Below are 27975 nucleotides of genomic sequence, written 5' to 3'. Positions count from 1 at the left end.
GTTAGACAGAGTAAAGCTTCCTTTGCACAATCTGTTTTGGTGTCCGGTTGCCAGAGGGTGAAAGGTCAATGCCTGACCCCCTCCCCCATCAGAGAGCGAGGAGACCTTCGTCACCTCTGGGGCTGGAGTTTGAATTCAGATTCCTGGAAGAAAACTGCAAGAACATTTTGAAAACGAGCAGAGAAGAAGCTGGCGAGAGGTCCCCGTGTCGGGGAAGATTCGAAACACAGACAATACACGCGGGTGGGTATAATTCCTTTTATTTAATGATTATTCCGGCACACGGGACGAATGGTGCTTGCGCTGCAGTGAGTCTGATCCACGTTTCAATTAACCCACAGGCCTGAGTTTACGAAGGATGTGTAAACTTAGAGTGCCTGAACCCTCCACCCATTAAATGTTCTCCAGCACTCCAGCATTTGGAAGCAATCTACCCTCGAAATCAGAAAATCAACAGAAAGCATTACTGTTTAACAGGGGTCCCCGATGGAGAGACTCCCTCTTTAAATGGGGTCCCTGGTGGAGAGACTCCCTCTTTAAATGGGGTCCCTGGTGGAGAGACTCCCTCTTTAAATGGGGTCCCTGGTGGAGAGACTCCCTCTTTAAATGGGGTCCCTGGTGGAGAGACTCCCTCTTTAAATGGGGTCCCCGATGGAGAGACTCCCTCTTTAAATGGGGTCCCTGATGGAGAGACTCACTCTACAAAAGGGGTCCCTGGTGGAGAGCTGTAAACGGGACCCATGGATTAGTTATGCCAATGAAAGTAAGCTCCAGTCCAGCGCCGGTCCTCTCCCCTCCCCCGCTGGGACTGTATCGCCAGGTCCGAAGGCCATGTTGCTCCTGGCGGCGCTCCTGCGGATGGGCGGGTTTAACCTTAGGCAGGGCGGCTATTCCAGCGCAAGAAGTAGACGTTACCCGAAGAGTCCCCGCAGACCCCCACCCCGGGGGAGACAGGATTCGCCTCAAGGCACAGCACGGGGGCCTGGCAGGTGAAGAGACCCACCTGTGGGCAAGAGACACAGAACACGCATTAGCCAGTGAGAGAGAGAGAGAACGGGGGGGGGCGGGCGGAGGGCGAACGGGGGCGGGCGGAGGGCGAACGGGGGCGAACGGGGGGGGGGGGGGGGGCGGGCGGAGGGCGAACGGGGGCGAGCGAACGGGGGGCGAAGGGCGAGGGGCGAAGGCGGGCGGAGGGCGAAGGGGGGCGGGCGGAGAGAACGGGGGGCGGGCGGAGAGGGAACGGGGGGCGGGCGGAGAGGGAACGGGGCGGACGAGAAGGAAAGATGGGGCTGGGGAGTGAAAGACCGATAAAGAAAGATGGAGATGATAGACTAAGTGATCGGCGAGAGAGAAACATCGAGGGACAGAATGAGAACGTTGGATTGTAGACAGAGACTGCATCAGTACAGAGCAGCGAGAAAGGGACACAGGGGGAGAGAGAGAGAGAGAAAGAGCAGTGTTAACCTGTTTCATAGACTTTCGATCCCACAGGCGCACAGTTTGGTCGTACGACGCTGTTACAATGAGCTCATTCGTCTCAGTCACTGCGGTCACCCTATCAGAGTGAACCTGGGGACAGAACATGAACAGGAATATTCTCAGCAATAGAGCGAGCAGATACAGAGTAAAGCTCCCCCTCTACACTGTCCCACGCCAATCCTTAGCTCCCGAAGGTGAAGCTCTCGGACCTTCTCTTGTGTTACCTGTTTGCGGGTCCAGGTGGAAAGCTCACGGTCACGGCGATCATTCATCTCCTCTGTTGGGATGGCGGTGGGATCCCAATCTGAGCACCAGAGGGTTCCCCGGGAGTCGGCGCAGAGCATCGAACGAGCTGGAGGAGAAGGGAGAAATCCCGTCAAATGCCACCACGGACATTGGCTAGAAACACTCAGCGTAATCTGGTGCGATCTGGAATCTGGTCACCTGCCCTAATTTCTCCTTATGTGGCTCGGTGTCAAATTTTTTCTGTCTTTTAATACTCCTGTGAAGCTCGTTGGGACGTTTTACTATGTTTAAGGCGCTATATAAATACAAGTAGTTGTTGCTGGAATGCACTACCTGAAGGGTCGGTGGAAGCAGATTCAATAGTAACTACATAAATATGTACAATCTATCTATATATATAAAGCGGCTCTTCTGTCTGTCTGTCCCGATGTCTGTCTGTCTGTGTTCTATACGTTTGAAAGTTACAGAGCGTACCGACGCGCGCGTCGCCTCAAAAGAAAGCTTGCGATTCCGGACCGGTCATAGGCGTATTTACGTTTCGGCCGCACAAAAATCCCGCCCGCGGTATCCGAAAAACGTTCAGCGTTCCGCTCATTAGCATCTCATTAGCGACCGTGTGACGTCGAGGTCCACCAATCGGACGGCGGGTTCCTGGCGCGTGCCGTCCGACAGTTGAGTGTCGAGTGACTCGACGATTGACCAATCCTACGCTTCGGTGACCTGACCGGTCGACCAATCGGTGCGTGTGTGGGCGGGCCTTATCCTTCTGAACCGAGGTGAGTGGCCGCCCTCTTGATTTTTCACAATTTTTTCCCCCACACTTTGTGTGTTAGGGAAGTAAGGTAAATATTTTAATGATGTGTTAGGGAATTAAATAACAATTTATTTGTGTTTTAAATTGTGTTTAGCAAATGCACATGCGGTGGGCGGGGCAGTTGGCTCCTCGTTCGAGACCAGGCCTGCGTCCGACCCAAGGGGCCACTTAGTTAACCGGCAGCCGAGCCCTGCCTCCTATTCACATCTACCGTCCTTCTTGCATGGGCCTACCGAGCGACTCCTACTCCCTCCTCCTCTTTTGCTGCTCTCTATTTGGCGAAAGATGAGTTTAAAAAAAAAAAGAGGCCGCCAGTTGCGCGGCCGCCTTGACTACGGCACGCATTCGCACGGCCCCCGTTACCCCGGCACGCCGGCGGTCTTGAAACCACGCAGGCGCACGGCCTGCCACCCCGTGACGCCAGCACGCATCAGTTTAAAAAAAATGAAGAGGCTGCCAGTTGCGCAGCCGCCTTGACGCCGGCACGCATGCGCACGGCCCCCGTGACACCAGCACACAGCCTCGGGAGATCGCGGGGGGGTGCGAGCCTCGGGAAATCGCGGGGGGGGGGGGGGGGGGGGGGGAGAGCCTCGGGAAATCGCGGGGGGGGTGGGGGGGGGGGAGGCGGCGGGGAGAGCCTCGGGAAATCAAAAGTCCCGATAATAGCAACTTCTATTGGTATAGCATCTCCATGTACAAGAACATCTCACGGCAATTAATGAGAAAGAAGGCTGTAAGCACCTAAAGCACAAACAAAACGATGAGGCATTTTTGAAGTGGCAGGGCAGAATGATTTGGATGAAGAGTTTCAGAGGGCATTGGCATTGTGATTGAAAGATGGATCACTGATGGCAGAGCAGGAGGAGTGAGGTACAAACAGCAAACCAGAGTCGGGGGGGGGGGGGGGGGGGGGAGAGCCTCGGGAAATCGCGGGGAGAGCTTCTCTGTTCCCCCCCCCCCCCCCAAGTCTCTCTCTGTTTCCCCCCCCCCCCACCCCAGTCTCTCTCTGCCACCCCCCCAGTCGCGCTCTCTCTCTCTCTCTCTTCCAACAACATGCCCTCGAAAAAGCCTCGGCAACGCCAGGCTCACCCCAGCTAGTCTATATATATATATATATATATATAAAGCGGCTCTTCTGTCTGTCCCGATGTCTGTCTGTCTGTCTGTTCTCTATACGTTTGAAAGTTACAGAGCGTACCGATGCGCGCGTCGCCTCAAAAGAAAGCTTGCGATTCCGGACCGGTTATAGGCGTATTTACGTTTCGGCCGGACAAAAACCGCGCCCGCGGTATCCGAAAAACGTTCAGCCTTCCGCTCATTAGCATCTCATTAGCGACTGTGTGACGTCGAGGTCGACCAATCGGACGGCGGGTTCCTTCCTACAGTTGAGTGTCGAGTGACTCGACGATTGACCAATCCTACGCTTCGGTGACCTGACCGGTCGACCAATTGGTGCGTGTGTGGGCGGGCCTTATCCTTCTGAACCGAGGTGAGTGGCCGCCATCTTGATTTTTCACTATTTTTTCCCCACACTTTCAGTGTGTTAGGGAAGTAAGGTAAATATTTTAATGATGTGTTAGGGAATTAAATAACAATTTAATGGGGGGGGGGGGGGGAGAGCCTCGGGAAATCGCGGTGGGGGGGGGGGTGGGGGGAGAGCCTCGGGAAGTCGCGGGGGGGGGGGGGGGGGAGAGCTGATGAGTTTTTAAAAAAAGAGGCCGCCAGTTGCGCGGCCACCTTGACGACGGCACGCATTCGCACGGCCCCCGTTACCCCGGCAACGGGGCACGCCGGCGGTCTTGCCTGCTCCCCGCGGGCCGCCTCGCGCCGCCCGCACTGACCGCGCATGCGCCGCCCGCCCGCAGCGGCCGTCCATCAGCCGCGCGATACGCGGGGGACCTCAGCTTCGGACCTCAGGCGCTAGGCAGGGGGAGGGGCCGGAGAGAGGGACAGAGGGGAGTGGGGGAACGGGGGAGGGGAGGGGTGGGGGTGGGGGAGGGGGAGGGGTGGGGGAGGAGGGGAGAGGAGGGGAGGGAGGGAGGGATAGGACAGGGAGAGGACATGACAGGGAGAGGGGGGGGGAGACACAGGGGCAGGGAGACCAAGCGCCCCAAAATTGCCCTCGCAACACGGGGCTCCCCAGCTAGTAGTAAATATGTCAGAGTCATAGTCATAGAGTTATACAGCACACAAAGAGGCCCTTCGGCCCATCGTGTCCGCGCCGGCCATCAAGCCCTGTCTATTCTAATCCCATTTTCCAGCACTTGGTCCGTAGCCTTGTATGCTATGGCATTCAAGTGCTCATGTAAATGCTTCTTGAATGTTGAGGGTTCCTGCCTCTACCACCCTTTCAGGCAGTGAGTTCCAGATTCCAACCACCCTCTGGGTGAAAAAGCTTTTCCTTAAATCCCCTCTAAACCTCCTGCCCCTTACCTTGAAACTATGCCCCCTGGCTATTGACCCCTCTACTAAGGGGAAAAGTTCCTTTCTATCTACCCTATCTATGCCCCTCATAATTTTGTACACCTCAATCAGGTCCCCCCTCAGCCTTCTCTGCTCTAAAGGAAAACCCCAGCCTGTCCAGTCTCTCTTCATAGCTGAAGCGCTCCAGCCCAGGTAACATCCTAGTGAATCTCCTCTGCACCCTCTCCAATGCAATCACATCGTTCCTATAGTGTGGCGACCAGAACTGCACACTAGAAGCACTACTGGCGCGAATTCATGAACTCATTTTTCTTATCTGGAAGGAGGAGAGCATGCCAGGGGATCTCAGAGATGCTGTAATTGTGACCATCTTCAAGAAAGGTGACAAGTCCGATTGCGGTAATTACAGAGGAGTCTCCCTACTGTCTGCCACAGGGAAAGTCATTGCAAGAATCCTCCTCAATTGCCTTCTCCCAGTGGCCAAAGAGCTCCTCCCAGTGTCGCAATGCGGATTCCGCCCACTAAGGGGCACAATGGACATGATCTTCAACACACGTCAATTACAAGAGAAATGCAGGGAACACCGCCAACCGCTGTACATGGCCTTCTTTGATCTCACAAAGATCTTCGACACGGTCAACCGTGAGGGATTATGGAGTGTCCTCCTCAAATTCGGCTGCCCTCAAAAATTTGTCACCATCTTCCACCTGCTTCACGACAACATGCAAGCCGTGATCCTGACCAACGGTTCCACCACAGACCCAATTCACGTACAAACTGGGTTCAAGCAAGGCTGTGTCATCGCACCAACGCTCTTCTCGATCTTCCTTGCTGTACAGCTCCATCATAACCTCCCTGCTCTTATATTCTATGCCTCGGCTAATGAAGGCAAGTATCCCATATGCCTTTTTAACCACCTTATCTACCTGTATGTATCCACATACAGCACAGGAGGCGGCCATTCGGCCCATCATGCCTGTGCCGGCTCTTTGAAAGTCCCATCCAATTCGCCCCACTCCCCTTGCTCTTTCCCCATAGCCCTGCAAATTTTTCCTTTTCAAATATTTATCCAATTCCCCTTTTGAAAGTTACTATTGAATCTGCTTCCTTTGTGGCAGTGCATTCCAGATCGCAACAACTCGCTGCGGGCAAAAAAATCTCATCTTCTTTCGGATTCTTTTGCCAATTATCTGAAATCTGTGTCCTCTGGTTACCGACCCTCCTGCCAGTGGAAACAATTTCTCCCAATCTACTCTCATCAAAACTGTTCATAATTTTGAACACCTCTATTAAATCTCCCCTTAACCTCTGCTCTAAGGAGAACAACCCCAGTTGCTCCACATAACTGAGGTCGGTCCCTCATCCCTGGTACCATTCTATTAGATCTCTTCTGCACCCTCTCCAAGGTCTTGACGTGCTTCCTATAGTGTGGTGCCCAGAATGGGACACAATACCCAAGCCGAGTCTCTGCTGCTCTGTGTGGGGCTCAGTACCAATTGTAGCCCTACCCCCGTCTAGGATCAGCTAACTCAGCACAGACCGGGGCAGCGGGGGTGGGGTAGGGGATGGAGCCTGGGCTCTTCCTGTGGCTTGGTACCAATTGTAGTTGTGACTCTTTTTTTAAAAGCCTTTCCCCACCAACTCATTGTCACTCTCTTTGCCAATCTACCAGTGGGGCCATCTCTCTTTAAAATCATCAGATCAAAACTGAGATTTCGCACAGGGGAAAGCGGATAGAACAGTCAGACAGGATATCTAAACCTGCCTTGTTCAATTCAAAAAATGCTGCCAATCAGACAGAGCATAGTGGATGTTTGTATTTGAATTGAGTGGCTTGGCTCCTCCCTCAAGCAAATGGCCCGACACCAGCCAAGCATCGTAACAAAATTAAAGGAGTTGATACTGAGCTAAAAGATATGCTTTGTTTTCGTCACAACCAGGTCCCCAGAGGGTGAAAGGTCAGTATCTGACCCACTGACCCGACCGAGGCCGCAGAGAGAAGAGCCCTTCATCCCCTCTGTCTGGGCCTGGATTTGATGCCGGTTCAGAGGTGCACTGCACACCCACTCCGACCCATTTTGACCTCATTTTGGACCATTGCTCAATGAAGAGGGTTCCGATCTTACCTCCTCCCGGTGTTGTGCCAGATTCCTTCACCACGGTTAACCACAGCAACGTGTCAACCGTCTCCTCACTGTCCAAGCCCCAGGGGTTGATGTAGACGGTGTCGTCGTTACTGATTCTCAGCATCTCCATTTCCTTATCTGGCTTCGTCTCCTCCTCCTGCCGCTCCGTATCCTGCTCCTCCCGCTGCTCGGTTTCCTGCTCCTCCCGCGCCATATCCTGCTCCTCCCGCGCCGTATCCTGCTCCTCCCGCGCCATATCCTGCTCTTCCTCCCGCGCCATATCCTGCTCCTGCTCCTCCTCCCACGCCATATCCTGCTCCTCCTCTTCCCGCGCCATATCCTGCTCCTCCCGCGCCATATCCTGCTCCTCCTCCTCCCGCGCCGTATCCTGCTCCTCCCGCGCCATATCCTGCTCCTGCTCCTCCCGCGCCGTATCCTCCTCCTCCTGCGCCATATCCTGCTCCTCCTCCTCCCACGCCGTATCCTCCTCCTCCCGCGCCGTATCCTGCTTCTCCTCCTCCCGCGCTGTATCCTGCTCCTCCCGCGCCGTATCCTGCTTCTCCTCCTCCTCCTCCCACGCCATATTCTGCTCCTCCCACGCCGTATTCTGCTCCACCCACACCGTTTTCTGCTCCACCCACACCGTTTTCTGCTCCTCCTCCTCCTTCGTATCCTGCGGGCAAGCACAAAGCCAATCCTTATCGACAGTTTTTAAACCAGTCTTGTATCTCCCCCCCACCCCCCACCACCACCCCACTTTCCCCCTTTGCATTTCTCCAATGCCTTTCATGACCTCAGGACATCCCAAAGCACATTACAGCCAGTGAACTATTTTTCTATTAGTCACTGTTGTAATGTAGGGAAACGCAGCAGCCATTTACGTAGCAAGATCCCACAAACAGCAACGTGATAAATGACCAGATGAAACCTGTTTTTTTTTTTTTTTAAAGTGCTGTTGGTTAAGGGATAAATATTATTAAGGGCACCGGGGAGAAGTCCCCCCCGCCCACCGCTGTTCTTCTTCCAGTGGTGGCCGTGGGATCTTTTACATCCGCCTGAGAGGGCAGAGGGGGGCCTTGGTTTAACATCTCGGACGGCACCTCCGACTGCCACAGTACCGGCACCGGGAGTGTCACCCCTGGATTATGGGGGCTCGAGTCTCTGGAGTGGGGGCTCGAACCCACGAACTTCCAACTCAGAGGCGAGAGAGAGAGACCGATTGAGCCACGGCCGACACCAAGATGCTGTCTCGTGCGGAGATCCGGTTCCACATTGGACCCTCACCCGAGTGGCCCCATTCTTCACGTGTGAGCATTGGCAGGATATTTGACTGCGAGAGGAGGCATCACCTCTAAGGCCCCAATCCTGGACTCAGCCAATCACCACACACTTTTCCAGCAGGAGTCCCAGGATAGTCGCCCCCTCCCTGCATCTCCCCCCTCCCTGCACTCCCACAAACCCATCAGAGAGGGGAGACCATCATCTCCTCTGCCTGGGACTGGATTTGAACCAAAGTCTCAGAAGGTGAAAGGTCAGTGTCTGACCCACTGACCCCACCCAGTCCCCCATCAGAGAGAGACACGAGACCTTCATAAGAACATAACATAAGAATCAGGAGCAGGAGTGGGCCATTCGGCCCCTCGAGCCTGCTCCGCCATTCAATAAGATCATGGCTGATCATCCACCTCAACTCCACTTTCCTGCCCGATCTCCATATCCCTGGATTCCCTCAGTGCCCAAAAATCTCTCTCGAATATACTCAACGACCGAGCATCCACTTTGGTAGGAAGAATAGGAAAACAGAATATTTTTTAAATGCAATGAAACTATTAAATGTTGGTGCCGGCACATCTACAGCCCTCTGGGGCAGAGAACTCCAAAAGATTCACAAACCTCGAAATGAAGAAATTCTTCCTCATCTCAGGGCCGACCCCTTATCCGGAGACTCTGCCCCCTAGTTCTAGACACTCCAGCCAGGGGAAACAACCTCTCAGCATCTACCCTGTCAATCCCCCTTCAGAATCTTGTATGTTTCAATGAGATCACCTCTCATTCTTCTAAACTCCAGAGAGTATCGGCCCATTCTACACAATCTCTCATCATAGGACAGCCCTCTCATCCCAGGAATCAATCCAGTGAACCTTCGCTGCACCGCCTCCAAGGCAAGTATATCCTTCCTTAGATAAGGAGACCAAAACTGTGCCCAGTACTCCAGGTGTGGTCTCACCAAGGCCCTGTACAATTGTAGCAAGACTTCCTTACTCTTATACTCCAACCCCCTTGCAATAAAGGCCAACATGCCATTTGCCTTCCTTATTGCTTGCTGTACCTGCATGCTAGCTTTCTGTGTTTCTTGCACGAGGACATCCAAATCTCTCTGAACAACATTTAATAGTTTTTAGGCATTTAAAAAAATCAGTTTTTCTATTCTTCCTACCAAAGTGAATAACCTCACATTTCCCCACATTAAACTCCATCTACCACCTTACTGCCCACTCACTAGTCTATCTACATCACTTTGCAGGCTCTTTGTGTTCTCCTCACAGTTTACTGTCCCACCTAGTTTTGTATCACCAGCAAACTTGGATACATTACACTCGGTCCCTTCATCTCGGTCATTAATATAGATTGTAAGTAGCTGAGGCCCCAACACTGATCCTTGCGGCACCCCACTAGTTACAGCCTGCCAACCCGAAAAATTCATCATTCCCTGGGGGATTTGATCCACTTAAGCACTCAGTGCTCGCCACAGCCCGGCTCCAAGTCAACCTCTCCTGGTCCTTACCACTGTCGATAGGTTGTCATCTTTCTCTAAGGTCATCAGTGTAGTCCTTTGTGGCCCTTTCACCATCAGTAGGGAGCCATCACTCCTCTCAATGACACGCGAGTAGAGGTCATACAAGTAGTTGCTGGAAGGAAGAGGAGAAGGTGACCAAGGGTGGGCGAGAGTGACTGAAGCTGGGATTGGGTGGCCAAAGAGTCAGAGGCACAGCGACCGATGCAAATAACTTAACTCAACAAACAGAATGAAGAACATGGACGTTCCCCTCAGCCCAACTCCTTCACAAGACACTGTCACACTCGACCCTCCCGGGGCCCCGCCTCGGACCCCACCTCCCTCCCGGGGCCCCGCCTCGGACCCCACCTCCCTCCCGGGGCCCCGCCTCGGACCCCACCTCCCTCCTGGGGCCCCGCCTCGGACCCCAGTCCCTCCCGGGCCCCGCCTTTAACCCCACCTCCCTCCCGGGGCCCCGCCTTGGACCCCACCTCCCACTCGGGGCCCCGCCTCTGACCCCAGTCCCTCCCGGGCCCCGCCTCTGACCCCAGTCCCTCCCGGGGCCCCGCCTCTGACCCCAGTCCCTCCCTCCCGGGGCCCCGCCTCTGACCCCAGTCCCTCCCTCCCGGGGCCCCGCCTCGGACCCCAGTCCCTCCCTCCCGGGGCCCCGCCTCGGACCCCAGTCCCTCCCTCCCGGGGCCCCGCCTCGGACCCCAGTCCCTCCCGGGGCCCCGCCTCGGACCCCAGTCCCTCCCTCCCGGGGCCCCGCCTCGGACCCCAGTCCCTCCCGGGGCCCCGCCTCGGACCCCAGTCCCTCCCTCCCGGGGCCCCGCCTCGGACCCCACCTCCCTCCCGGGGCCCCGCCTCGGACCCCACCTCCCTCCCGGGGCCCCGCCTCGGACCCCACCTCCCTCCCGGGGCCCCGCCTCGGACCCCACCTCCCTCCCGGGGCCCCGCCTCGGACCCCACCTCCCTCCCGGGCCCCGCCTCGGACCCCACCTCCCTCCCGGGCCCCGCCTCGGACCCCACCTCCCTCCCGGGGCCCCGCCTCGGACCCCAGTCCCTCCCTCCCGGGGCCCCGCCTCGGACCCCAGTCCCTCCCGGGGCCCCGCCTCGGACCCCAGTCCCTCCCTCCCGGGGCCCCGCCTCGGACCCCACCTCCCTCCCGGGGCCCCGCCTCGGACCCCACCTCCCTCCCGGGCCCCGCCTCGGACCCCACCTCCCTCCCGGGGCCCCGCCTCGGACCCCACCTCCCTCCCGGGCCCCGCCTCTGACCCCAGTCCCTCCCGGGCCCCGCCTCTGACCCCAGTCCCTCCCGGGGCCCCGCCTCGGACCCCAGTCCCTCCCGGGGCCCCGCCTCGGACCCCAGTCCCTCCCTCCCGGGGCCCCGCCTCGGACCCCAGTCCCTCCCTCCCGGGGCCCCGCCTCGGACCCCAGTCCCTCCCTCCCGGGGCCCGCCTCTGACCCCAGTCCCTCCCGGGCCCCGCCTCTGACCCCAGTCCCTCCCGGGGCACTGCCTCTGACCCCAGTCCCTCCTGGGGCCCGCCTCTGACCCCAGTCCCTCCCGGGGCACTGCCTCTGACCCCAGTCCCTCCCGGGCCCCGCCTCTGACCCCAGTCCCTCCCGGGGCCCCGCCTTTAACCCCAGTCCCTCCCGGGGCCCTGCCTTTAACCCCAGTCCCTCCCGGGGCCCCGCCTTTAACCCCAGTCCCTCCCGGGGCCCTGCCTTTAACCCCAGTCCCTCCCGGGGCCCCGCCTTTAACCCCAGTCCCTCCCGGGGCCCCGCCTTTAACCCCAGTCCCTCCCAGGATCCGCCTCTAAACCCGGCGTTACTATCTGCACTCTGCCCACCCATTTAATCTCCTTCCACAGCCCAGGTACACGCTCCCCTCTCTCGGACTCTCCCATTCCAATGACGGGGGGGACCACTTACCCCTCCAGCGCCGTCCAGTGCCTCCCCTCTGGGGCCCAGAAGATGAGGTTTCCTTTCAGGTCTCCCACCAGGAGGCGCTCCTGCATCCTGAGCATGCTAAGGCAATAGACTGGCCAATTGAGGGTGAATGAAGACTGGAGACACATCCTGGGGAAGAAGCGAGACATGGATAAGATGCAGCAACCACTGCTGAGCAAACCATCAGCGGGCGACAGTGTGGGAAGAGCTGCCATTCCCGCACCTCGTGCTCCGGCCATCCCCTCCCCGCCGCGCACCCTCCCCACCCTACACCCTCCACGCGACTCTCAGTGCAGGGCCTCTCCTTACCGAACAGAGTGCGTCTGTCGCTGGGGACGGAGGGTCCAGATGGAGACGCTCTTATCGTACGATCCCACCGCAAAATTGTTCTCGGAGAGGAATACAACGGTACTGATACAGTTCATGTGTGCCTGCGAGGGGGCGTGACAGAGAGGCAACGTGAAGGAGATAAACAGATATCTGTAACTGGCAGAGACACATAGAATCATAGCATGGTTACAGCACAGAAAGAGCCCGTGCTGGCTCTCTGCAAGAGCACTTCAGCTAGTCCCACTCCCCGCCCTTTCCCCGTAACCCTGCACATTTCTTTACTTCAGGTACTTACCCAATTCCCTTTTGAAAGCCGTGATTGAATCTGTCTCCACCACCCTTTCAGGCAGTGCATTCCAGATCCTAACCACTCGCTGCATAAAAAAGTTTTTCCTCATGTCGCCTTTGGTTCTTCTGCCAATCACCTTTAATCTGTGTCCTCTGGTTCTCGACCCTTCCGCCAATGGAAACAGTTTCTCTCTATCTACTCTGTCCAGAACCCTCATGATTTTGAACACCTCTATCAAATCTCCTCTCAACCTCCTCTGCTCCAAGGAGAACAACCCCAGCTTCTCCAGTCTATCCACGTAACTGAAGTCCCTCATCCCTGGAACCATTCTCGTAAATCTTTTCTGCACCCTCTCTAAGGCCTTCACATCCTTCCTAAAGTGCGGTGCCCAGAATTGGACACAATACTCCAGTTGAGGCCGAACCAGTGTTTTATAAAGGTTCATCATAACTTCCTTGTTTTTGGACTCTATGTCTCTATTTATAAAGCCCAGGACCCCGTAGGCTTTTTTAACCGCTTTCTCAACCTGCCCTGCCACCTTCAACGATTTGTGCACATTTACCCCCAGGTCTCTCTGTTCATGCACCCTCTTTAGAATTGTACCCTTTTAGTTTATATTGCCTCGCCTCGTTCTTCATACCAAAATGTATCTGTGGTAAACCACTGTTTGTATTCCACTGTGTACATGTCTGTACATGCCTCGGCTGACTCATCCCACGAGTCCAGGTATAAAGGTGACTGCTCCACAGTCCCTCTGTATTCTGGACTGGTCGACCACTCGAGGCACACCTTCATTCTCTTGTTAATAAAAGCCTGTTAGTTACTCGCTTAACCTCAGTCTTTTGAGTGATTGATAGCGCATCAATTTTATTAACAAGATTTTTTATAATGGAGAAGATCCTCACACCAGCATGCCTGGACTTAGACCATCGGGAGGCAGACGCATCCACCAAGTTTGCTCACTGGCTTAAATGCTTTGAAAAATTCCTGATCGCCTCCGCTGCAACGGTCAAATCGGACGAGGACAAACTGGATGTCCTGATCTCCAAAGTGAACCACCGAGCGTACTCGGTCATTCAGGACGCGACCTCGTACACGGCTGCTCTCAAGCTCCTCAAGGACCAGTACACGCGCCCAGTGAACGAGGTGTACGCCAGGTACCTCCTGGGGAGTCGTAAACAACAACCTGGGGAATCGACCGAGGAATACCTTCAGGCACTGTCTGTGCTTGGCCGGGCCTGTGGTTGTAAGGATGTAAAGGCCGCCGTGTACACAGAGGAACTTATCCGGGACGCTTTTGTGGCGGGCCACAGGTCCAATTACACCCGACAGCGACTGTTGGAGCAGAGTGACCTCGACCTCAACAAGGCCTCTGAACTCGCACTATCATTGGACACAGCCTACCGGGGCATGGATGCCTACTCCTCTGCACCGTGGACGCCGCGGGGAACGACAGCCTGGGACACTGTAGGACCGCCTCATAGCGCCGTGCCACCCCAGCCACATCCCAGCAACGGCCCAACTACCGCAGCAGTGTCCCAAGGCCAGAAATGCTACTTCTGTGGCCAGGCCAAACACCACAGAGCACGCTGCCCGGCGAAAAATGCGATCTGCTCGGGCTGCGGGAAGAAGGGACACTACGCCAGCGTCTGCAGGGCCAAAGCCACCCCGAACCCCAGCAGCGCCGCGTGTGGGCCGCCATCTTGGGCCTCCCCAGCCATGTGCGAACCACCGGAACAGCAGCCATTTTGGATGCCTCCAGCCACATGGGGATCATGGACGCCGCCATCTTGGACGCCAGCCGCCATCTTGGCCCCCAACACCGCCTCATCTGATACCCGCAACGACACACCGACCCCTACGCTGGCCTCCGTTACGCTGGACCAAGCGAGACCGCACCAACTGGCCCGGTCCACAATGGACATTAAGGTAAATGGTCACGAAACAATCTGCCTTTTTGACTCTGGGAGCACGGAGAGCTTCATCCACCCAGACACGGTGCGGCGTTGCTCTCTCCCAGTCCTGCCTGCGCACCAGCGGATTTCTATGGCCTCCGAGTCCCAGTCGGCGGACATTGGCGGCTACTGCGTGGTGACACTCTTAGTAGGCGGGACTGTGTACGATAATTTTAAACTTCTGGTCCTGCCCCACCTCTGCGCTGCCGTTCTACTGGGGTTGGATTTCCAGTGCCACCTTAAAAGTGTTACGATGGCGTACGGTGGACCCCTCCCCCCACTCACAGTCCGCAGCCAGCAGCTCCCAAATTGCCCGCCGCGCACCAGGTGCAACCTCTCCACACTCAGAGTCACCCCCCCCTCCCCACTGTTTGCTAACCTCACCCCCGACTGTAAGCCCATCGCCACAAAGAGCAGGCGATACAGTGCCGGGGACAGGGTTTTCATTAAAACCGAAGTGGAGCGGCTCCTGAAGGAGGGGATTATTGAGGGCAGCACCAGCCCCTGGCGAGCCCAGGTTGTGGTCGTTAAGACCGGCGAGAAGCAGCGCCTGGTCATCGACTACAGCCAGACAATAAATCGCTACACCCTGCTGGACGCTTACCCACTCCCCCGCATAGCTGATATGGTCAACCAGATCGCGCAGTACTGCGTCTTCTCGACCATTGACCTGAAATCAGCGTACCACCAGCTCCCTATCCGCCCTGAGGACCGCCAGTATACTGCCTTTGAGGCAAACGGCCGCCTCCATCACTTCCTTAGGGTTCCCTTTGGCGCCACCAACGGGGTCTCCGTCTTCCAAAGGGAGATGGACCGGATGGTAGATCAAAATGCGTTGCAGGCCACTTTCCCATATCTGGACAATGTGACCATCTGCGGCCATGACTTGCAGGACCATGACGCAAACCTCGAAAAATTCCTCTTCTGCACCACCCAACTCCTGAACCTGACGTATAACAAGGAGAAGTGCATATTCCGCACAACCCGCCTTGCCATCCTTGGCTGTGTTGTGGAACACGGAGTCATCGGTCCCGACCCCGACCGGATGCGTCCCCTTATGGAACTCCCACTGCCCCACGGCCCTGAAGAGGTGCCTAGGGTTTTTCTCCTATTACGCCCAGTGGGTCCCCTACTATGCGGACAAGGCCCGTCCGCTGATCAAGTCCACCTCTTTTCCCTTGACGGCAGAGGCCCGCTTAGCCTTCCACCGTATCAAGGAAGACGTTGCCAAAGCCACCATGCACGCAGTGGACGAATCCATCCCCTTCCAGGTGGAAAGCGACGCGTCCGACTTTGCCCTGGCCGCTACCCTTAATCAGGCGGGGAGACCCGTGGCCTTCTTTTCACGAACCCTCCAGGGCCCGGAGACCAGACACTCCGCTGTTGAGAAGGAGGCCCAGGCTATTGTGGAGGCTGTGCGTCATTGGAGGCACTACCTGGCCGGAAAACGATTTACCCTGCTCACTGACCAGCGTTCAGTTGCTTTTATGTTTAACAACAAGCAGAGGGGCAAAATCAAAAACGACAAGATCTTGAGGTGGAGAATCGAACTTTCCACCTACAATTACGAGATCTTGTACCGGCCCGGGAAGCTCAATGAACCCCCGGATGCTCTATCGCGTGGCACCTGCGCCAGCGCGCAGATCAATAGACTGCGGGCCCTCCACAATGACCTCTGCCACCCGGGGGTCACCAGGTTCTTCCACTTCATCAAGGCCCGCAACCTGCCTTACTCCATTGAGGAGGTCAGGACCATGACCAGGAACTGCCAAGTCTGCGCTGAGTGCAAACCGCACTTTTATAGACCAGACAGGGCTCACCTGATAAAAGCCACTTGCCCCTTCGAGCGCCTGAGCGTCGATGTTAAAGGGCCTCTCCCCTCCTCCGACCGTAATGTGTACTTCCTCAACATTATTGATGAGTACTCCCATTTCCCGTTCGCCATCCCCTGCCCGGACATGACCAGCGCCACGGTCATTAAATGTCTGAACGACCTCTTCACCCTGTTCGGTTTCCCCAGCTATATCCATAGCGACCGGGGCTCATCGTTTATGAGCGACGAACTCCGCCAGTACCTGCTCGCTAGGGGTATTGCCACAAGCAGGACCACCAGTTACAACCCCCGGGGGAACGGACAGGTGGAAAGAGAGAATGCGACAGTTTGGAAGGCCGCCCTGCTAGCCTTAAAGTCTAGGGGCCTTCCGACCTCCCGCTAGCAGGATGTGCTCCCCGATGCGCTCCACTCTATTCGGTCACTGCACGGCACTGCCACTAACGCATACGAGACCTCGCACCCTCGGGGGCCCCAGTAACCCACTACCCACTACCACCACCCCCCCCCCCCCCACGATCCAATATCCAACCCCAGCAGACGGCACGCCTGGGCCCCGTGACCCGCCCGACACCCACGAGGACTACACACCAGTGCCCCAGCCTACGCGGGACTCGACGCCGGAAGCTTCACTACCCCTGCCGTCACCGCGTCGATCACAGCGGCAGACAAGACCTCCGGAGAGACTCCAATACACAAACTTTTAATACACTTCACCCCGCCGGACTCATTTTTAAACAAGGGGTGAATGTGGTAAACCACTGTTTGTATTCCACTGTGTACATGTCTGTACATGCCTCGGCTGACTCCTCCCACGAGTCCAGGTATAAAGGTGACTGCTCCACAGTCCCTCTGTATTCTGGACTGGTCGACCACTCGAGGCACACCTTCATTCTCTTGTTAATAAAAGCCTGTTAGTTACTCGCTTAACCTCAGTCTTTTGAGTGATTGATAGCGCATCAGTATCACTTCGCACTTTTCTGCATTAAATTTCATCTGCCACATGTCTGCCCATTCCACCAGCCTGTCTATGTCTTCCTGAAGTCCATCACTATCCTCCTCATTGTTCACTATACAGTACTTCCAAGTTTTGGGTCAACTGCAAATTTTGAAATTGTGCCCTGTACACCTACATCCAAGTCATTAATATATATCAAGAAAAGCAGTGGTCCTGGTACCGACAACTGCGGAACACCACTGTGTACCTTCCTCCAGTCCGAAAAACAACCGTTCACCACTACTCTCTGTTTCCTGTCACTTAGCCAATTTTGTATCCATGCTGACACTGTCCCTTTTATTCCATGGGCTTCAACTTTGCTGGCAAGCCTATTATGTGGCACTTTATCAAATGCCTTTTGGAAGTCCATATACACCACGTCAACCGCATTGCCCTCATCAACTCTTTCTGTTACCTCATCAAAAACCTCAATCAAGTTAATTAAACACGATTTGCCTTCAACAAATTCATGCTGGCTTTCCTTAATTAATCCACACTTGTCCAAGTGACTGTTAATTTTGTCCCGGATTATCGTTTCTAAAAGCTTCCCCACTACCGAGGTTAAACTGACTGGCCTGTAGCTGCTGGGTTTAGCTTTACACCCTATTTTGAACTAGGGTGTAACATTTGCAATTCTCCAATCCTCTGGCACCACCCCTGTAACCAAGGAGGATTGGAAGATTATGGCCAGCACCTCCGCAATTTCCACCTTTACTTCCCTCAGCATCCTAGGATGCATCCCATCCGGTCCTGGTGACTTATCCACTTTAAGTACAGCCAGCCTTTCTAGTACCTCTTCTTTATCCCATGTTAGCTGAAATTGGTTAGGATGGCGGCCGTTAGGTTGGCAGTCCCATAAGGAGCTCTGGAACTCTCCACCTCTATCCATTGGGAATCTCCTACCATCATAACACAAGAAATAAGAGCAGGAGTCGGCCATACGGCCCCTCGAGCCTGCACTGCCATTCAAAGGGGAGGCGGTGGCGTAGTGGTTATGTCACTAGACTAGTAAACCAGAGGCTCAGTCAAATGCTCTGAAGATATGGGTTCAAATCCCACCACGGCAGCTGGTGGAATTTAAATTCAATTCAATTTAATTCTGGAATTAAATGTTAGTCTTAGTAATGGCGACCATGATACCATTGTCGATTGTTGCAAAAACCCATCTGGTTCACTAATGCTCTTTAGGGAAGGAAATCTGCCGTCCTTACCTGGTCTGGCCTACATGTGACTCCAGACACACAGCAATGTGGTTGACTCTTAATGCCCTCTGAAATGGCCCAGCGAGTCACTCAGTTGTAAACAACCGCTACGAAAAACAATAAGAATAAAACCGGACGGATGGACTGCAGCGGTTCAAGGCGGCGGCTCACCACCATCTTCTCGAGGGCAATTAGGGATGGGCCCTAAATGCAGGCCTAGCCAGCGACGCCCACATCCCATCAATGAATTTTAAAAAAAAAATAAGATCATGGCCGATCATTGACATCAACTCCACTTTCCTGCCCGATCTCCATAACCCTTGATTCCTTTGACCTTTCTCTCCCAAATCTCCTCGCTTCCACTGTTCAAGTTCCCCCTGGCTCTAACAGTTGGTGCTTTTTAGCCCTAACTACAAGTTGTCTGCTTTAAACCTCCAATACCCATTCCCCACACCTGCTCTCGGCTTCTCAAATTCGGTTACCAAATTCCTGGACTTCGCAGGACATCAAGACTATGTTTCTGCACTGGACGACACTGGATTACACCACTATGCTTCTGCACTGGTAGGAAAAACAGAAAGGCAGAGTATTATTTAAATGGTGATAGATTGGGAAATGTTGATGTACAGAGGGACCTGGGTGTCCTTGTACACCAGTCACTGAAAGCAAACATGCAGGTGCAGCAAGCAGTTAGGAAGGCAAATGGTATGTTGGCCTTCATTGCAAGAGGATTTGAGTACAGGAGCAAGGATGTCTTACTACAGTTGTACAGGGCCTTGGTGAGACCACACCTGGAGTACTGTGTGCAGGTTTGGTCTCCTTACCTAAGAAAGGATATACTTGCCATGGAGGGAGTGCAGCGAAGGTTCACCAGGCTGATTCCTGGGATGGCAGGACTGTCGTATGAGGAGAGATTGGGTTGACTAGGCCTGTACTCACTAGAGTTTAGAAGAATGAGAGGGGATCTCGTGGAAACGTATAAAATTCTGACAGGGCTAGACAGACTGGATGCAGGAATGGGCGTTTCCCCTGGCTGGGGGGAGGGGGGGTGGTCTAGAACAAGGGGTCACAGTCTCAGGATACGGGGTAGGACATTTAGGACTGAGATGCGGAGAAATTTCTTCACTCAGAGGGTGGTGAACCTGTGGAATACTCTAACACAGAGGGCTGCGGAGGCCAAGTCACTGAATATATTTAAGAAGGAGATAGATTTCTAGACACAAAAGGCACCAAGGGGTATGGGGAGAGAGCGGGAATATGGTATTCAGATAGAGGATCAGCCATGATCATATTGAATGGCGGAGCAGGCTCGAAGGGCCGAATGGCCGACTCCTGCTCCTGTGTTTCTACTACACTGGATTACACCAACATGTTTCTGCACTGGACTACACTGGATTACACCGTAAGACTCATTTGCTGTGTCAAAAATTTGCTGCCATAGAAATGATCTTCCCCACTGTGGTTGTTTCTCCGCTGAGCTGGGTGACTCCTTCGACTGGTTTTTCTGCTTTGTTGGTTGCTGGCTCGTGGTTTTTTTTTTACATTTTCTCTGCTGCTTCTGATTTACGGTGACCTCCAACTTCGCCATCGTCTCCCTGCACTGCAACCGATTCTCGTTACCACGGCAACAACCTCCATCCTTCAATTCTCAACTCCGAACTTGGACAACAGTTCGTCGATACCCCCCACCGACTCCATCCTACCTATGCCAACCTTTTCCCTCCATGGGACCTCCAATTTCAACTCTGGACTCCCTACTATTGTCTCCAACCTATTCCCTGCTACGACCAGGAAATATGCATCCCTATAATTGCTACATAACCAGGCCTATGTAACTTGAGTTTTTCCCCCGTGTCCATTCGTGCGCGCATTTTGGCTGCCGCTCCGGACCCGAGCCATTCACTTCTTTCTCCTCTCTTTTCCTTTTCTCTCTATCCCTCCCTGACCGCTCTCTCTTGTCGTCATGCCTCCCATCATCTCTCCTCTCTCGGATACTCTGCCTTCCCAAATCCCACCCACAACAGTTCAGTACTCCTCGACCTTCCTACCCTCCTGCCGCCGTCCCAGGCTCGACTCTCTCTTAGATAAGCCCACAGCTTCCCTCTGTGCCTCTCTTGGCATCCTACGAAGGGCCCATCGAGGCACTCGTCGCTGCCTCCTTACGAGCAGCAACCCCAACTGTCCCATCCTGCTCTCTCGTCGACCTTCCCGCCCAGCGCGCCCAATGGGGGCTAATCTTGCCAATCTCCTCCCCGTCCAACTCACCCCTCCCAGCGCTGACCCTGTGGCACTGGCAGTGGGTCAGCCATCACTGACCCTCTCCACATCTTCCTCCAGAATGTCCGTTCACTTGCGAACAAGTCCCTTGCCATCCATGAGCTTATCACAGAATCACAGAAACCCCACAGTGCAGATAGAGGCCATTTCGGCCCATCGAGCCTGCACCGACACATATTCCACCCGATCCCCGTAACCCCACGTATTTAATCCCCCTAACACTAAGGGTCAATTTATCATAGCCAATCAACCTAACCCGCACATCTTTGGACTGTGGGAGGAAACCGGAGCACCCGGAGGAAACCCACGCAAACACGGGGAGAATGTGCAAACTCCACACAGACAGTCGCCCGAGGCCGGATTCGAACCCGGGTCCCTGGCGCTGTGAGGCAACAGTGCTAACCACTATGCCACCGTGCTGCCCTCGTGGATGATTGCATCGACATCATGGCCCTGACGGAAACTTGGCTGAGGGGTGGTGGCACCTTACCCCTAAATGAAGCCTCCCCGCCTGGCTATACCTTCCACCACTTGCCCCGCTCAGACCGCTGTAGTGGCAGTGTGGCTCTCATCACCAAATCACACCTTAGTCTGTCCCCCTACTCCTCCAGCACTTTCTCCTCTTGAGCATCTTACCTTATTCCACCTCTCATTTAACATTCTCGTTCTCTACCGCCCACCCAAGTACCATAAAAATATTATCACCGAGATATCTTCACTGCATTCCTCCCTCAGCCTCTGCACTGAGCGACTTCTCATCCTCGGTGATTTCAACCTCCATCTCAATTCATCATGCTCTTTCTCCTCGGAGTTCACTAGCCTCCTATCCTCCCTTAATCTCTCCCTCCATGTAAACTCCCCAACACATATTCATAGCCCCCCCCCCCCTTGACCTTGCCATCTCTCGTGGCCTCGCTACTCCCATCGTGTCAATCGCAGATAAGGACATCTCTGATCACTTCCTTGTATCGCTGTCCACCCACATCCACCCCCCAACCCTACTTCCTTCTGTTTCCGCCCCTGGAAAATACTCTCTCCCAACTGCACTTACGAAATCCCAACTGTCCAGACTTTGGCCCTCCATTCACCATGACATTTCTGCAGCTACCGATCTGCTCAACCACACCCTCACCACCACCTTTGATGCCTTAGTCCCTATTAAAGCAATTACTCTCTCTCACCCTGGTCGTTCCCCCTGGTACGGCCCTCATCTTCGCTCCCTTAAGTCTAAGAGACGCACACTTGAACAGATATGGTGGACAATAGCAAAATACTGCGGATGCTGGAAATCCGAAATAACAACAGAAAATGCTGGAAAAACTCAGCAGGCCAGGCAACATCCGTGGAGAGAAAAGAATGTCAACGTTTCGAGTCAAACTCTTTGTCAAGACTGGTAAGGCACAGGGAATGAAACAGGCTGGGAGAGAACAAAAGAGAAGTGAAGAGACATTAAGAGGTATTCAAAACGAGACGAGATGGTGATAGGACTAGTGGAGACAAAAGACGGCTCTAGATTAGGTGTGAAATGCGCTGGCAGAATGGGAGACAGCTGCCATGTGGGAGAGAAAAAAAAGGGGAGGGCCAAAACAAAGGTGTGGATAAAAAATAAGTAAAAATGTAATGGGGGCTGAGGTTATGATCTGAAATTGTTGAACTTGATATTGAGTCCAGAAGGCTGTAAAGTGCCCAGTTGGAAGATGAGGTGCTGTTCCTCGAGCTTACGCTGAGCTTCCGTGGAACAATGCAAGAGGCCGAGGACGGCGAGGTCCGAGTGGGAATGGGGCGGTGAATTAAAGTGACAGGCGACCGGAAGCTCGGGGTCACACTTACGGACTGAACGGAGGTGTTCCGTTAGATATGGTGGACAACTGGTTTAGCCATTCACCGCCAGATCTGGCTGGACCACATAGTGCATCGTCGGGTCCTGCTCTCGTCTGCCAAAATTGATCACTGTTCCAGAATCATTCTGGAATGCAAAGATAACCCCCGGCTTCTATTCTCCACTGCTTACCGTCCTCGCCCCTGTCTCCTCCACCCTCACCTCCGACAACAAGTGTGAGGAGCTCATGGACTTCTTTATCTCTAAGATTGAGACCATCCATTCAGCTGCCTTTGACACTTCCCTTCCTTCCCCTAGACCACCGGGCAAAACTCCCTCTAAGGTTCCCCCCCGCCCTAGCCCTGAACCCACATCTTTCTCCAGTTTCTCTCCGATCTCCCTTCATAACCTCTCCACGCTCACCTTGTCCATGAGACCTACTTTCTGCTCCTTCGATCCTATTCTCACTAAACTGCTGACCACCCAACTTCCTTTTCTGGCTCCCATGTTAGCTGACATTGTTAACGGTTCTCTCTCCTCAGGTACTGTCCCCCTCTCCCTCAAATCTGCCGTCATCACCCCTCTCCTCCAAAAACCAAACCTTGACCTTGCAAACTACCGCCCCATCTCCAACCTCCCTTTCCTCTCCAAAGTTCTTGCCTCCCAAATCCGTGCCCATCTTTCCCGCAATTCCATGTTTGAATCCCTCCAATCAGCTTTCCGCCCTTGCCACAGTACCGAAACGGCTCTCATCAAAGTCACAAATGACATCCTTTGTGACTGTGACAAAGGTAAACTATCCCTCTTCGTCCTTCTTGACTTGTCTGCAGCCTTTGACACGGTTGACCACTCCATCCTTCTCCAACGCCTCTCCACCATCATCCAGCTGGGTGGGACTGCACTCGCCTGGTTCCATTCTTATCCATCTAATCGTAACCATAGAATCACCTGCAACGGCTCTCTTCCCGCTCCCGTATCGTTACCTCTGGTGTCCCCCGAGGATCTATCCTTGGCCCCCTCCTATTTCTCATCTACATGCTGCCCCTTGGCGACATCATCTGAAAACACAGCGTCAGTTTCCACATGTACGCTGCTGACACCCAGCTCTACCTCACTACCACTTCTCTCGACCCCTCCACGGTCTCTAAATTGACATCCAGTTCTGGATGAGCAAAAATTTTCTCCAATTAAGTTTTCTTCGGTCTCCGCCACAAACTCCGTTCCCGAGCCACTGACTCTATCCCTCTCCCTAGCATCAGTCTGAGGCTGAACCAGACTGTTCGCAACCTTGGTGTCATATCTGACCCCGAAATGAGCTTCAGACCACATATCCGCAGCATCACCAAGACCGCCTATTTTCACCTCTAACATTGCCCGTCTCCGCCCCACCTCACCTCAGCTCATCTGCTGCTGAAACCCTCATCCCTGCCTGCGTTACCTCTCGGCATGACTATTCCCATGCACTCCTGGCTGGCCTCCCACATTCTACCCTACGTAAACTTGAGAAGTCATTCAAAACTCATCCTAACTTGCACCAAGTCTCGTTCTCCCATCACCCATGTGCTCGCTGACCTCCATTGGCTCCAGATTAAGCAACGCCGCGGTTTCAGTATTCTCATCCTTGTTTTCAAATCCCTCCATGGCCTCGCCCCTCCTTATCTCTGTAATCTCCTTCAGCCCCACAACCCCCGAGATCTCTGCGCTCCTCTAATTCTGCCCTCGAGCATCTCCGATTTTAATCGCTCAACCATTGGTGGCCGTGCCTTCAGCTGCCTAGGCCCTAAGCTCTGGAATTCCCTCCCTAAACCTCTCCGCCTCTCTTTCCTCCTTTATGACACTCCTTAAAACCTCCCTCTTGGACGAAGCTTCTGCCCCAATATCTCTATGCGGCTCACTGTCAAATTTTGTTTGATAACGCTCCTGTGAAGTGTCTTGGGATGTTTTACTATGTTAAAGGCGTAATAAAGGACATGGGCAGCAGAGTCCCCTTTCCCCGTGTTGTAGCGTGTGTTTTTTTTATTGACTCTCTGGAAGTGGGCATCGCTGCTTGCCACAACAAACGTGATAGCGGCCACCTTAAGCGGATGATAGGACGGAGTAACTTGCTGGGCCACTTCAGAGGACAGTTAAGAGTCATAGAAACATAGCAGATAGGAGCAGGAGTAGGCCATTCGGCCCCTCGAGCCTGCTCCGCCATTCAATGAGATCATGGCTGATCATCCAAACTCAGTACCCTGTCCCTGCTTTCTCCCCATATCCCTTGATCCCTTTAGCCTTAAGAAATATATCTAACTCCTTCTTGAATATATTTAATGAATTGGCCTCAACTGCCTTCTGTGGTAGAGAATTCCACAGGTTCACCACTCTCTGGGTAAAGAAATTCCTTCTCATCTCAGTCCTAAATGGCTTACCCCTTATCCTTAGACTGTGACCCCTGGTTCTGGACTCCCCCGCCATTGGGAACATCCTTCCTGCATCCAGTCTGTCTAGTCCTGTTAGAATTATATAAGTTTCAATGAGATCCCCTCTCATTCTTCTAAACTCCTGCAAGTATAGGCCTAATCGCCTCAATCTCTCCTCATACGTCATTCCTGCCATCCCAGGTATCAGTCTGGTGAATCTTCGCTGCACTCCCTCCATGGCAAGAACATCCTTCCTCAGATAAGGCGACCAAAACTGCACACAATACTCAAGGTGTGGTCTCACCAAGGCCCTGTACAACTGCAGCAAGACATCCTTGCTCTACTTGAATCCTCTCGCTATGAAGGCCAACATACCATTTGCCTTCTTAACCGCCTGCTGCACCTGCATGCTTATCTTCAGCGACTGGTGCACAAGGATACCCAGGTCTCGTTGCAGTTCCCCTTCGCCCAATCTATTGCCGTTCAGATAATCAACCAGATTGGTGCGGGACTGGAGTCACATATAGGCCCAGACCGGGTAAGGACAGCAGCTTTCCTTCCCCTAAAGGGACATTCGTGAACCTGCTTCATCTCATGAAAGGTCCACCTCTTGTTCACCTCCTGGCTTGGTGCCCTGCTTCAGGAAGGATGTCAAGGCCGTGGAGAAGGTAGGGAAGAGATTCACTGGGATGATCCCGGGGAGAAGATTCGTTACTTATGACGAGAGACTAAGAGGAACTGGGGATCTTTTCATTGGGACAGAGCAGGTTAAGAGGAGATTTGATAGAGGGGTTTAGATAAAGAAAATCGAGTAAAACTATTCCCACTGGTGGGCGAGTGGGTAACTGGAGGGCATCAATTTAAGGTCCGCACCAAAAAGAACAAGGGAGAGGTTCGGGGGAATATTTTTACACAGAGGGTTGTTCGGACAGGGAATGAACGGCCAGAGACGGTGGGGGAAACGGAATCAAGAACAGCTTCTCGAGAGGATGGAAACATTTAAAAGGATCTGGGGAATGGGTAGTGCGGGGTGGGTGGGAGTGAATGACAGGAGCGCTCCTTCAGAAAGAGAGAGAGAGAGAGAGAGAGAGAGAGAGAGAGAGAGAGAGAGAGAGAGAGAGAGAGAGAGAGAGAGAGAGAGAGAGGGGGAACAGGGCGATGGGCTGAATGGGGAATGGGGCAGGGGGGAATGGTACTAAGCGGAGAGTTCTTTCAGAGAGAGGGCCTCGGAACCCGGTCCCCCCGATGCTAAGGATCGGTTTTGTGGTTCCAGAGCCTGGACGTTTCACTCACGGCCCCGGTGACCAGCACTCAAGATCGGGCCGGACCAGAGCAATGAGCCACTTCAGTTTTACAACCCACGATTCTTCCAACACTCTCCATTCGTGCTTAGAGTAACAAGGCAGTTCCCCGCTCTCCTGCAAACTGCCATACAACTGAAATGGGTCTGTATCATTGCAATCGCTCAGACAAACAGATCATGTGTTTCAGGCTAAATTGCAAAACCAGGCCGATTATAAAATATAAATTTATACCGAAGTGAGTGATTTCTTCTTCCCCCCACCGCCCCCACAGGGCAGGGGACACATAAGTAGGACTTCCCGGCACTAAAACGGCTGAAACAAAAAATTTTCCACAGAAATCCGAGATTCCCACCTGGACGCTGTGTGAAACTGTCCCGGAACTCCACACCTTGACTTCTCCGCTCCGACTGCCGGATACCAGGAACGCCCCGGAAGGTGACCAGCAGAGGGCAGTGACTGCACCTCGATGACGCGACGGATGCTCCACACCTGGAGGGACGGGTTTGGGGAGAGGAAGAGGAAGAGGATTCAAGCCGCAGAACACACAGCTGGAGTGAGTTACAGGGAGGTGTAGAGTCATAGAGTTAGAGTTATACAGCACAAAGAGGCCCATCATGTCCGCACCGGCCATCAAGCCCTGTCTATTCTAATCCCATTTTCCAGCACTTGGTCCGTAGCCTTGTATGCTATGGCGTTTCAAGTGCTCATCTAAATGCTTCTTGAATGTTGTGAGGGTTCCTGCCTCTACCACCATTTCAGGCAGTGAGTTCCAGATTCCAACCACCCTCTGGGTGAAAAAGTTTTTCCTCAAATCCCCTCTAAACCTCCTGCCCCTTACCGTGAAACTATGCCCCCTGGTTATTGACCCCTCTACTAAGGGGAAAAGTCCCTTTCTATCTACCCTATCTATGCCCCTCATAATTTTGTACACCTCAATCAGGTCCCCCCTCAGCCTTCTCTGCTCTAAGGAAAACAACCCCAGCCTGTCCAGTCTCTCTTCATAGCTGAAGCGCTCCAGCCCAGGTAACATCCTGGTGAACCTCCTCTGCACCCTCTCCAATGCAATCACATCGTTCCTATAGTGTGGCGACCAGAACTGCACACAGTGTTCCAGCTGTGGCCTAACCAGCGTTTTGTACAGCTCCATCATAACCTCCCTGCTCTTATATTCTATGACTCGGCTAATGAAGGCAAGTATCCCATATGCCTTTTTAACCACCTTATCTACCTGTCCTGCTGCCTTCAGGGATCTATGTACATGCACACCAAGGTCTCTCTGATCCTCTGTCCTTCCTAGGGTCCTACCATTCATTGTGTATTCCCATGCCTTGTTAGTCCTCCCAAAATGCATCACCTCACACTTTTCAGGGTTAAATTCCATTTGCCACTGTTCTGCCCATCTAACCAACCCGTCTATATCGTCCTGTAGCCTGAGGATAGTGGAAAAATAACTCAACAATAGAGAAGTGAGTATTAATATCTTTGTGTTATGAGAATGAGCTCAGTGAGAGGCTAACAGATGAAGAAGGAAGGAACTTCCATTTATAGAGCACTTTTAACAACCTCAGGACGTCCCAAAGCGTTTTACAGCCAATGAGGTACTTTTGGCGCGTAGTCACTGACGCAATGTAGGAAACAGGGCAGTCAATTTGTGCGCAGCCAGCTCCCGCAAACAGCAATGTGATAATGACCAGATCATCTGTTTTAGTGATGTTGTTTGAAGGATAAATATTGGCCAGGACACCAGGGAGAAC

At 53.9% G+C, this 27975-nt stretch overlaps 1 protein-coding gene across 1 annotated transcript in view; it reads right to left on the bottom strand.

Annotated features, from left to right (window-relative positions):
• Positions 1-244: 244 nt before the first annotated feature.
• LOC147119499 (telomerase protein component 1-like) overlaps positions 245-27975 on the bottom strand; it is a 110504-nt gene continuing 82773 nt past the window's right edge. Inside the window, 9 exon segments of the mRNA XM_085985060.1 lie at positions 245-959; positions 962-1003; positions 1465-1569; positions 1704-1831; positions 7090-7786; positions 9875-9998; positions 11798-11944; positions 12125-12246; positions 26574-26710. Coding sequence (XP_085841186.1) covers positions 912-959; positions 962-1003; positions 1465-1569; positions 1704-1831; positions 7090-7786; positions 9875-9998; positions 11798-11944; positions 12125-12246; positions 26574-26710 — 1550 coding nt within the window. The 3' untranslated portion in view covers positions 245-911.

Source organism: Somniosus microcephalus, chromosome 4 (assembly GCF_052327205.1).
Source record: "Somniosus microcephalus isolate GS21.2 chromosome 4, FLI_Smic_1.0, whole genome shotgun sequence".
Lineage (NCBI taxonomy): Eukaryota > Metazoa > Chordata > Chondrichthyes > Squaliformes > Somniosidae > Somniosus > Somniosus microcephalus.
The sequence above is the reverse complement of the archived record's forward strand: the minus strand, read 5'-3'. Positions and strand labels throughout refer to the sequence as shown.